Raw genomic sequence first — 13,199 nt, 5'->3', positions numbered from 1 at the left:
GACTGTCAAAACTAGCTCGGTTGGGCTAATAGGATTCAGTGGAGAAAAGACTCCACTTTGTTAAACATAAGTGAATAAAATATAAAAATAACGTTTGATAACGAAATATAAATACTAACATGGGCAAATTAAACCAAAAGAATGGCCATAGAAATGAAATGTGCACTAGTTTGGAAAATATCCCGAAATGACCAATATGAACTATTTTCACGCACATGAATTATACGTTAAATATACGATTTAGCCATACAGCACGAGCTATTTAGGGATACGTCATATTTGCTAACTTTTTTAAGTTGCTAACTCTATTAACTCATCAACTTAGTGTATTAAAAATGTCACATGATGATATTAAAATATTAACACGTAATTTTGTTAATATTTCAATATACTATGTTGACATTATGTTTGATATTTAAATGTCATTGTGTTGACATTTTTAATGCACTGCGTTGATGAGTTAATAGCAACTTTAAAAAGTTAGCAATTGATCAAGCTAGCCATTTAGGTCTAGAAATCAAATTGCAGTCCACATACAACACGAGCTATTTTCGTGAAATTTACAAGTTTGATATCACAGAAAGAAAAGATGTACAAATTGGAGCCATCTCCACATAGTCTGAAAATGACGATGCTTGATCAAATTAAAGACCATTCTCTATATCCTTGAAAACTAGGCCCCTATCCCCCTTTCAACAAATCATAAACTCGTCCTCCCATGGCAGATAACATACTACTCCAAGCTGTTTCACACAGATATGATGATGCAGCATGTTCTCTATCACCACAGAATCCGGAATTTCCTTTTCTTATTTTTTGGGTGAGCCTACTTGGAAGATGAAGATCATCTTTTCAGGATGGTTATCCCTACCTTGCGCTAGCTTTTCGATTCATCAAGTCATGGTAGTACAGTAGAACGCACATAGGTTGACCGAAGATGCAGAAGAAGAACCAGAACATCATATTGCCCACCTAGTGGAGACCAGAATATGATTTTTACCAAGAGCAAAGCAAAAGGAAGCATACACGGCAAAAATGTTTGTAGCTATTTACGAATTATTGAAGTATTTTGCGATCAGAAAAACATATAATTTGACACAAACAAATCTTTTCACATGTACACCCTCCTTTAGATTATTCATCCAAGATCAAGTAAACCTTCTGCCGCTACTTATGTTAAATAGACCGCTCTGTGCTAATAGACGTCTTCCTAACTATGTGCAGGAAATAAACCTTATACAAGACCAAAACCAGGAAGCTAAGGATATGATGACTAAGTTAATCAATCAAAGTAAATGGTAGATTAAACTATTTTATTTTCTATCTATCCATCCAATCACTCAAAAGTAAACTCCCAAGTTATCGTCTATTGTGCATTTGTGCTACTAATGACTACATTTTATGCCTTGATTTTTTCCTTTTTTTTAGAGAGGGGGGGGGGGGGGGGGAGCAATTCATAAGGTCAAATCAGTCACCGTGAAAGTGATAAGAGAATAAATGAGCAGAAGTAGTAAATGTGATAAGAAAAAGGAAACCAACCATTGAGTTTTTAAATTTATCTTGCAAGTGACTTGTCACGATTACAAGAGGAACCTGTTCAAATGCAAAGTAAAGGACAGAATTACTAGAATTATCTTTCAAGTAATTTGTAGCATTAATAAGAATTAAAATGTAAAGCATAAGGTGACAACTGACAAGCAATAATATCATTGCAGCAATTCTGCCATGTTTTTTGGATGATGATGGAAACCATCAATTTTCATCTACTTTCTCCTTATACTTTTCTCATTTAAAAATTCAACACGAGATATAAGTTGATTCATTTTGCAGAATGCCAGTCGACATTGAAAGCTGTTGATTCCATGCATTTCTTGGTTATATCAAATAAAATACTACTCCCTCTGTCCCCAGAGAGTATGAATTTTGGGTTCGACATAGGTTTTAATGTATTATTGGTAAAGTAAGAGAGAAATAGATAGAGAATATTTTTTAAGTATTGTTAGTGGAGAATGGGTCTCCCCTCATTAGAGAGAAGAGATTTCCAAAATTGGAATGTTCATACTCTTTGGGGACGGACGAAAAAGGAAATAGTGCATACTCTTCAGGGACGGAGTGAGTATTAGTTTTATAAATTAAAATTATTAGCTGAGCATTTTCCTGGATCTGATTTTAAACAAATAATCCAAGTTGAATTTCGGCTTGATCGGTCATATTTCCTTTACGGAGTTTCTTTAGATTTTGTGCTACTACATTACAATCACAGCAGCCACTATATGCAGGGAAAGTTAGTGATTTAACAATTAGAGAGAATCATGTCCATTGCCCTATTGGACATTTTGCCTCTAAAGGCAAGCCTCTTCAAATCAGTAAGTTGTTTTTTCTAAAGCTCACAAAATATCTTCAAAGAATGGCGTCATGTTTTCTAGGATAATGAGATTTACAGAGTATAAAATCTCATACCTGGAGCATGATACCAGAGAATGCCCAAAACTTGAATATGTGACAAGGGACAGCAATGCACAACTGTTTGGCACATATAATCCACGGTTATATATCTAACTGCTAGATTTACTATGTTCCATAAATCTTATAAACCATGTTAAGGTCATCATACCTCATGGAAAATTGCAGAAACAAGAAATGCAATCAAAACTGCCACCATCTGCATCAGAAACTGAGGGTCATTTAAAGATAAACGAAGGAGACACAAGTAAATGGTGATGTGCTTCACATAGTTTACTTGCAGCAGGATGATTTGATCTATCTATATATATATCAAAACCAAATCTTATATAAAAACTAAGGTCAAATGCAGTCCATTAGATTAAAAAATTGATGGTGTAGATCTAATTTATTTTGTGTTCCTTATATATAAAAGAATCCCACCGGGTAAAAAACATTTAACTCACCATATAGAATTTCGAAAATACACAAGTTAACTCAATATATACATTGTACTTGGGTAATTATACAACTGCAACGAACTTCATTATAAGCAAGTTGTTGGAATGACAGTTGTCATTTTCATCATTGCGACGAAAACACTTAAATATTACTCCCCCCATCCCAAGTTAGTTGAGTTGTTTCTTTCGGCCATGAGATTTAAGAAAATGGTGTTAAAGGTTAAAGTGGAGAGAGAATAAAGTTTTTTAATAAAAAAAAAGAAATGACCCAACTAACATGAAATATTTCAGCGTTAAAGCGATGGATAGAGGTCGTTCAAACCTATAACAAAATTCTAGTATCAAGTATTCACAGACATAAACACTATGTCAATTAGATAGCAGTTGAAGCTGACGACCCTTGAGTGTCAGTTAGAGTTTAACTAAGGCACACTAGAAAAGCATAATAAATTAGCTGGAAGTTTTACATGTATAAACACGTAAAAGAGGACGATCATGCATAGAAAAAGGATAATGTGGTGTTGAAGAATAAGGTAGCACTGGGAAACTAACTGCCTATAGCCAATAAATCTGTACAAGCATTCATAGGAAGTTGATTCAACTAACAAACAAATTATAAGAGAATACCTTTGGCAATCCATTTTGTAAGCATGGGCTATATATATGTCGAACCATCCATTTATGAACAGGCTGCGATGAACAAAAGATAATAAAGAAGTGTACAACAGAAGATAGTAACTACAAGAAAGCAGTGGAACTAAGAGATGGCAGCAGAAATCAGATATATATGTACCATATGATGCTCCAATGCATTAATCCCAAAACATAAACTAATGCCTACTTGTAAATACTAGAAATTTTGAGAACAGAGAAACAATAAGTGATAATCCAGCTAGCCCAAAAAATGCACAGTGAATAAACATTTTTGAATGGAAATAAGAACGTATGGCTCATTCCATGCATCACATTCCAGCTTTCATATTTCTCCTCCCACCACCAAATTCTAACATAACCATGTGAAAATAGTTGTTTGACGTGCAAACATTCAGGAATGCACATTGTGATGTGATGTTCAGCACAAAAGTTAGTTCAACATGTCAAATTGCTCAAACCTCTAAAGATGAATTCGGTCAATGGGTTCAATATTCCCCAACAATATAAATCAGCTCTGAATAACTAAAAAGCTCACCATATTCCACATTCTCCAATACTGACAACAGCAGCAACATTGTCCAATCAATACATAGTAAGAACATACAAAAAAATTGTCAGTCATGTATATGTTCTAATAAAGAAAATAAGCATATAGACAATAGAAAAGGGTAGTATTCTACCTCCTCAACTGTCTTTGCATTCCACCAATCCTTATAAAACTCACGGTCCCCAAAGCATAAAAGTTCAGCAAGTATATTTAGCCTATATCATAACACTGCATGTAAGTATATGATCAGAGCAATGCAGCTACAAGGACAAGCTAAGTTTAAGTGGTAAACCTAGTTTCTCATCATATAGAGGCTACAAAACTTAGAGAGAGAAATATTCTATGAACTGTATCAGTGTTCAGCAAGTATATTTAGCCTATATCATAACACTGCATGTAAGTATATGATCAGAGCAATGCAGCTACAAGGACAAGCTAAGTTTAAGTGGTAAACCTAGTTTTTCATCATATAGAGGCTACAAAACTTAGAGAGAGAAATATTCTATGAACTGTATCGGTGCTACCTATATTAACTTTTACCCAGTCTAAACACAGAGAAATCGTGGTGAGACCTCTTAAATTAATATAACAATACATATAGCCTTGCAAATTGTTAGCAATTCTGATGAGATACTTATATGCATGCTATTATTTAGCTGTTGTGATTTTGGTTGTCATGATTCAATGATTTAGAGAGAGGGTCATGTAGTTCATGAATGTCTAATTAAGATCTAATTTGCATCCAAGAGTCAAGACAAAAGTATTGCGATACTTTAAAAAATCTATAACTTAACACAGATATTCACTCTCTTAAATATGCAGTTCGACAACAAAAGATGTGTTCCTGGTCGTAGTATATTTTATCGGCATGTTACAGTTAAGTTTCAACGATTTTACTGTTAACAACAAAATCAATGGATGAGGAGGTGATACAACATAAATTCATCTTAAGGTTACCTCAATTGAATAAATATCACCAAACTTTCTTAATCTCCTGATGAATTTTTGCTGCACTGGTAAGGAGTACTAAATGAAGTCTACTTTTGTTACCTCAAACCAAGATGAAAAAGTTGCAGGGTATAGTTGTGAAAGGCGCACCTCAGCAGAGGTTGAAGCCTTAGGCACGCCACCTTGATAAGGCAAATGCCTAGAGGCTAGGGCCAAAGAAGGGTCTGAGTTCTAATTGCAAATGTACATATATAGATCAAGTATTTAATTGTTTGTCAACTTTTCCAAGTTGTGTCAAAATTGCAAACTGTGGTATAACTCATGATCTAATATGCAAGTTCCCCTTAAATCTCATATTATGAATTCTATTGACTTCATTTTATGAAATTCTTGCTTTTTCAAAACATATTTCAAATTCTACCAAGTTTTCTTTATTTGTGGCCTGCTTCTAAATGGCACGCCACACTACTTGTGCTACAGGCACTTTGCACCTAAGATGCCTTTGGCTACTGTACTCGACACCCATATTATCTTCTTTAGCAAATATTTATAAGTCACATGGCATCAATTTGAAGTACAATCAACTAGTCAAAAGAGGACTGATTTTAAATCTCTTGAACCCTCTTAATGTGTCTTACATTATACTCCCTCCGTCCCAAGGTAGTTGGGGCATTTCTTTTGGGCACGAGATTAAAGAAATTGATATTTTAAAGGTTAAAGTGGAGAGAGTAAAGTAAGAGAGAGAATGAAGTAAGAGAGATGAAGAGAGAGTAAAGTATGAGAGAAGATAAAGTGTTTGCTAAAAAGGGAAATGACTCAACTACCTTGGGACAACCAAAAAGGAATACGACTCAACTATCTTGGGACAGAGGGGAGTTAAGATTTTTTTTTAAATAATCATGCTAAGAAACCATGCTCTCAAGTCTTAACTTTATTGAGTCTTGGTCCCGTGGATGAAGACAAAATTGAGCGTGCAAAGCAAATATGCTAACGTTTAATGGTGAAGGAGAAACACAAAGTCATGTCAATGTTGTTGGTCTAACTTCTAAGCCATAATCCATATATTTGAAAAAATGTTTGAACAAGTATCTGATGAAGCATATTATTGGAGTATATATACTATCTACAATGCATCAAACTCAATAGCTTTTGTTTGCTTAACATTTTATGCTAGAAAAATATGGAAGATACTGCACCAACACAACATCTTACATAACGCTTCCCATGCAGTATCATGAAATAACTACCTCTACAAAGTGGCACGCAAAAGAGAACCACTCTTCAGCTTATCCAAATAAATATAAAGTGCCCTAGGAAAATCTGGTGAAAAGAAGTTGAATGGATATCTATCCATGACTAATTAACACCCCAAATTGATTCATGGAACAGGTTGACTGGGCTTTCTAATTGAGTATGAACAATTTGTGGTCCTTTTTGGTGGCTTGGTGGCTTAAAAATTCATCATTTCAAATACTTCATGGAGATACATGCTCTAGAAAACCATGTTATTCATATTATGACGAGTTATTCAGAAACCACTCAGCTTTCAGCCAGTCATGGTTATTACGTAAAGAATAGCAATGTCTAAATTAACAGAGTTCAAAGAATAGCAATGTCTAAATTAACAGAGTTCACAAGCAGAAAAGACACAGCCATATAAATGCTACTATAATACTTCCTGAACCAAAGTAAGTGGATTAACCTATCATGGTAATTTGACGTGAATATATTCAATAAACTTTAGGAACAAAGAACATACCAGAGGTGGAAAAAACAATAAAACATGCATAGCCACACGTATAAATTTGGAACTGAAAGCTTCAAGACTCTCTCAATGGCATACAAAAGATTTCCTTTCAGGGGATGTTGAGAATTTTGAACAATCGGGTTTATATACTGCATCATAGAGCAAACCATATAAAGCCATGTCACACAGTTATATAAGTTGAATGATCTCAATTTGAAGAGGAAGAAAAAGGAAATTACCTGCTCAATAATAAATCCCATGAATCCTGTAAATATTATCAGCTTAATGAGTTGCCTTACAACCCAACCCTTTCGAATGCATGATGTTTGAGGATAGCTTGGCTACAAACAACAAAACTTCACTTAATTACAGTCTACATAAGCATAAACACTTACAATGGAGGTTCTCCAGACCATAGTACTGCTAAGGACTTATGCATTGTACAGTCCACAAAATTAAAATAATTTACTATTAGGTAACTGAGAATGGTGTTTCTTTCTATGTAGCTACTTGACAATACAGATACCAATGATTGTACCCTCTGCAGAATATGATTCCAAATGACATTTATTCATCATGGAGACTGAATATGCACTACCAAGATTGAATACGCGATCTTGAAAAAGCACCCCATCCAGGAAACCAAGGCTTTAAACTAAAAATGATTGAAGAGTGAGTGTGATGTCTCTGTTGATGAATTGCAAGAGCAAGTATACCTGGTAACACAATGTAGGAGCAACCATGAAGTACACCAGACTCTTAAAGCTAACATCATATGAGTAGTCGAGGTTCCAGTATCTGGATACAGCTTCCCACTGACATCATACAGTAAACTTCTATGAGAAAATATCCAAGCATGGCTCCCTCTTTAAGAAGGGATTCAAGTAAAAGTTACTACTGCATTTATGCTTGTTTAGTACAATCCTGATGTAAACATTTTTGAGGACTATAATCCCGAGGTATGAATAAGTAATAGGAATATTTGTGACAGCATACACCAAGAGATAACAGAAACATCCGTTCTCATTACCTTATCAAGTGATTTTGCTAGTACTCTCAAATCATAATTTGTATGCGCGTATGAAACCAGCTTCAACCATACAATGCAAGCAAAGAGCATCAATGTAACACCTGATAGAACAGCAGAATCACACCTGTGCAGCAATTGAATCAGGATTGTACTTTACACCAGTTCATCTGAGATCCTTTCTCCCTACAGAATTGCTTAAAACTAATGTTTTAATGACCCTCCCTAACAATCCTGCAGGAACTCTATCCATTTGTGTGTCTTCTACTTGCAATCAACAAACAAAAGAAACTGACGAAATGAAATGTCTGTTAAAACATTCACTATCCCAGCTTCATACTGTTCGTAAGATTATGCAAACAGTAAACTCTAACATACACATAATAGGTATAGGGTGTATGATGAAGCATGTATAGCATTCCATCCATTGGTTGTAATACCAACCCACAAAGCTTAAAAAGTCACGTCATGATGGTAAATTAGCAATACATGAAGTCAGAAACTAGCATTTACTGTATCATGTCAAAATGTCAGGAGCACCCTCCACTTCTCAACTAATACTCGGATCTTCTTAATGGGTTTCTGAGCAATTAAATTCCCTAAAAGTGGACTAAAAGTCCCATCTATCCAAATTCACTTTGATAAATCATCAGTCACAGTATAAATTTGTTTATTCACCAGTTTGAAGAGTAAATTGCAGAACAGGTTCATCATAGATGTCCAATTTCAATGATATTCTCCTCTCTAGTCAAATCTAAGAGGAAATTGATGGGAACATTTTAATATTTTTCTTATACATATTAGCCGGGTCTTTTGGCCACCGTCGAAGAAGAAATTTAAACAAGATGATTCTTGAACTAGGTTAAAGGATCAGCATACTGATGATAAGAAAAAACACTTAAAATTCTGCACGTATCAGAACACATTACTGTCTGAAATAAGCAATGATAATTACAACTTCCACCTTCAAATATCATCAAACCATACCAAATAGATTGGTGAGTTAACAATGAGTAACTAAAGCAAGTTCAAACATTGCAGATAAATATATGTTTGTAGAATCTTTCGTATGAACCTTGAAAAACAATCTGAAGGTGCTAATTTGGTGATTCCCTCATTTTAGATGAATATTCAACTTCTGTTGTAGTAAAAAAGACATACCTAAGAATGACAACAACTGGAAACAAGATAGCTGTTGTTGTAATTATTACATGTAGAAAAACTGCAACCTGCAACATAATAAATTCAACTAGTACTATATTCTGAAATATTATCTTCGTGGACCATTAAGCACAATGGCCAATAATGCAAGTTAAGATCATACTAAGTAACAATTATCACATAAGGTCAACTAACAATAATGTGAAAAACACTATGGATAAATGTCCATACTTCAACAGATGCAGAATTAGTACGGAGTATGATCTACTATTATTCAAGAAGTAAGGTACTGCCTGCCTAGCGTAAAAGTTTTTAAAAAATATTAAGTGGAGTATATCATAATTCAACGATACATACTATTCCACCTTGAAACCTTTACAATGGATACCACACATTAACCCATAGTAAACTTTGAGAAACTTTAGCCCAAGAAGAGTTAGCCGAGCTAATTAAATGTAGAGTAAAACACACATTATCAGCAAAAAGCAACTAAAAAACATTCATAACTCTTTCAACTGTAGCAAAACAACTTTCTCAGGTTGACAGATGGCAATAATACTACCGTAACTCAACTGTAAGCTTTTTATGGTATTATATTATATACAATAAAGCAAAGAACTGCTACGGAGATGCAACATTCAGGCGGAAAATTGTGTCCATTTACATTTCATTTGTGTGCAAATGAACAAATACTCACTTATTTTAATGAGAATTCAGGGATGAATCTCCAAACATCTTACTTAGTATTGAAAGGATAGTAGGTATACACACACTCATCTACAAGAGAATCCCAAACAATAAAATGGGAGAACGAAGAAGGAACTGACATCTACTTACCCATTCATATATATACTTTAGTTTCACCGACTTCTCAACAAGAAATGCACCAAGTGGAAAAACTGGTAGACAAAGACTGCAAAAACAATGTAAAAAAGCTACCGTTAAGATAATCTCATATATAAATCATCCCAAATTTTAATAAGAGGGTTGAAAATGTAGTTACCAACACATTAACAATGGCCAATCACTAAGTGATGTCGAACTAAACCAAAATCCTGCTTTGATTAGCAAACCGTACTGAACAAAGACAGTATTAGACAATAGAGATAAAAAAAAGAAATCAATTAAGAAGTGGCATGTACATACTTAGTTACATACAAAAACTAGGGTGAATATATAATGTAAAAGTTTTATGAAGATGCATCAACTATAACTAGAGTCATTAGCTAGCAGACATGTAACGATGTAATAACTCAAAGAACTGGCCTTGTGCGAAAGATGCACCTTCATCAAATTCTCAATTATAAGTCTGCTATTTACAGCAACAAGCACCACTATACATAGGTTGAATAGACCAGCATGGCTCTGCAAGAGGACAAATAAATGATTATTAAAAACCAAGTAGTTCCCCTACCATTCAACATCCAATTATTCCAAAATGATAAACATCTCTCTTTAAACCAACATTTGTGGTTAAGGAAGTTCAAATTTAAAATCACACACTCCATAATTCTTTATGTAATAATTTAACTGAATATACTAGGCCTCATTTTCTGAGTTGGGTCAAATAAGCCTTCACAAGAATGACAAACAATAATAATTAGACCGATTTAATATCGTGTGCGTTCGAAATTACCTCAAAACTGTTAAGGAAACCTAAAACTGTTAACGCAACGCCATATGACCTCAAAGAAGTTTAAGCTACCTGTTTAAATATAGCGTCGGAGCTGAGAGGACTCTCCTTATTTTTGCGGTGCGTAGGCGCAGCTGCTCTGAATGTCAATTTGGCAGCGATGGCGTCCGTTCCGTCGACATTACTACCTTCTTCATTCTCCTTAGCTGTGTTCTCCTCATCCTCGTTACCGTAGCTCAAATCAGCATCGTGTCGGTCGTCGATTGCGGTCTCAGCCTCCGCAGAGCTGGAATCGGAGGGCGGAAGAGAGAGCGGAGTCTGTCTCCGTCGAAGAGTGGCGTGGTGTGCGCCGCCATCGTCGGCGCTTGACGACGTCGGGGCGAGGATCTCCGGCGAGTCTAAGATCGCCATCGCGCGGAAAATTGAGAAACGAAAAACAAGTACTAATTCAGAGAAGAAATCGGTTGGAGAGATTTAAATTAATTTTGATGAAATAAAAATAAGGCGGTTTTAATATGTTGGGATGTTCATCCATTCCATGCTTTGATTTGTAACTATTTGTAGGGGTGGGGTACACCTTACCGAAACTATAGTACTGTATACCTTACCGTAAATTCGATATGCGAAAAAATTATATATTTATCTTACCAAAATTTTCGGTATACCGAACTTCGATATACCTTATTTTCGGTAATTATATTTATATGTTACGGTATATACCTTAAATTAAGGTATATACCGAATTTCGGTATGCCGCGGTATACCTCGGTATATAAAAATTCATACCGTACCTTACCGAAAATCACGGTATACCAAAAATTTGGTATTTTTCGGTACGATAAGGCCGGTATTTCGATATTTTTTCCCATCCTAATGTGACGTATCTTAGTGTTTACGGCGCGAGACCCAATTGAATGCAAATAGAAAAGGTTGCAGTGTAGCACCTCCGGAAGATGCTGATTTTGGCACCATTTTTACATATGTTAATCTTATTTATTTATGGAATACTATAATGTCTTCCAAAGTACTAATTTGATCCAATATTTTGTTAAATAAAATTGATGCGTGCAAAAATAGTTGCCATTATCGTTTTATTGGAAATGCACGATAATCAATCATAATCGGAATTAGTCAAATTAGCCTTGGTTTTGTAATATTGCAAGTAATAAATAGACGTAATATAATAGGTTGTTCATCTATTTGATTTACATAAGAGTATGTAATCTCATTAACCTTAGTTGGTAAACTGAATGTGTTGTTGGCAGATGACATCCCATAAAAATATGCACTTTCTAATTTTGGAAGTCTTTTTTCTTTAATGAGATGTGATTCATTCTCCACTAACAATACCTTAGTTACTTTTTCTCTCCACCCCTCTCTTTCGAATTTTTTTTATATCTTTATAAAAATTTGATTTTTCGGATCGATTTATATAGTTCGATTTTTCGGTTCGGTTTGATTTGATAAAAAAAAAAACCGAAAATCAAATGTTCATCCTATTAGAGCGGATCTGTTACTATGGAGTAAAAACTTTAACTAATCTAATACTCCCCTAATCGATCATTGTATCATATGTAAACGATCAAGTTGATGAGCACATTATAGGCTTGTATATATGACAACCTAAGACAATGTAAAGATTTGATAGTGAAACCTAAACACTAGATATATTTGTTAGTTTCTCAATTGTGTGGAACACATGGAACGCTTATGGATAATATCGAAAACGACTTGAACAACATAGCTTATGCATATTAAATTGCTATCCAAGACAACACATGGTTGTTTTCTATATAACTATGCTATTCGATTATATCAAGCAATATGTGTATCATAGAGTACTTATTCATACTATAATTATTTAGGTAAATATACAAGCGTTATACTCATTTGATATACGGTGCAAAAATACTGTTTAACTATGGACATTTTTGCACGTTGTTCAAATATTGCGTACCAAAAAATTACTGAGTTGTCCCCCATAGTTCCCCCTTTCAATTTGTGTATACATATTATTGAGGTCATTTTAGTCTACACAAAAATTACCATGATATTCTATTTTTTGCACTAAATATAAATTAAAGATAGTTTTAAAATTTAATTAAATTATCAAACATACCACTTAGAAATATAACTAGCACAACTCATGATATATATAGGATCATTCCTAATTAGTCGTAATATATATAGTCTACCAAATGAGTCCTAACAATCTTTTCATTTTTTCAAAGAGAGCCAACTTTTAGGGGAACTACATTCACGTGTGCTGAACATAATTTGGAACTCTAACCTAACAATGCCCATAACTAATTATGTGCCAAATTTATGCTTCTAATTACCTTATCATAACTAATTAGGTGCCCAAATTTATGCTTCTAATAACCTTACTAATCCGAACACATTTCCGACTTCAAGAAGTTATGTATATAAAAATATTCACTACATAGAAACCTAATCAGACCAAATAACTCAGAAATTTCTCTATATATATGAACTCATATTTAGGTGAGAGGCTGAGAAGTGAGAACAATCAGGAATAGTTAGTTGAATCGTTTAAAAAACATGAGCTGGAAGAATTT

The 13,199-nt window shown here is 34.3% G+C and overlaps 1 protein-coding gene across 2 annotated transcripts; it reads right to left on the bottom strand.

Moving 5' to 3' along the window:
• Positions 1–503: 503 nt before the first annotated feature.
• Positions 504–11,149, bottom strand: LOC121752052 (diacylglycerol O-acyltransferase 1A-like). 2 transcript variants are annotated; one of them, XM_042146935.1, is made up of 16 exons: positions 10,693–11,147; positions 10,272–10,352; positions 9,991–10,064; positions 9,825–9,900; positions 8,988–9,055; positions 7,830–7,953; positions 7,516–7,614; positions 7,039–7,140; positions 6,812–6,948; positions 4,238–4,319; positions 4,093–4,113; positions 3,531–3,593; positions 2,615–2,662; positions 2,461–2,523; positions 1,540–1,593; positions 504–972 (listed from the first exon to the last, which is right to left on the bottom strand). In XM_042146935.1, the coding sequence occupies exons 1-16, from the start codon at positions 11,029–11,031 to the stop codon at positions 868–870; spliced, it is 1,536 nt and encodes a 511-aa protein (XP_042002869.1). In that variant the 5' UTR covers positions 11,032–11,147; the 3' UTR covers positions 504–867. The 2 variants fall into 2 exon arrangements, 1 of the variants encoding a protein (XP_042002869.1); XR_006040236.1 differs by lacking the exons at positions 504–972; positions 1,540–1,593 and having other exon boundaries at positions 2,508–2,523; positions 4,016–4,113; positions 10,693–11,149.
• Positions 11,150–13,199: the final 2,050 nt, after the last annotated feature.

This window comes from Salvia splendens, chromosome 10 (assembly GCF_004379255.2).
Source record: "Salvia splendens isolate huo1 chromosome 10, SspV2, whole genome shotgun sequence".
In the NCBI taxonomy this organism is placed as follows: domain Eukaryota; kingdom Viridiplantae; phylum Streptophyta; class Magnoliopsida; order Lamiales; family Lamiaceae; genus Salvia; species Salvia splendens.
This window is presented reverse-complemented; position numbering and strand designations above follow the sequence as displayed.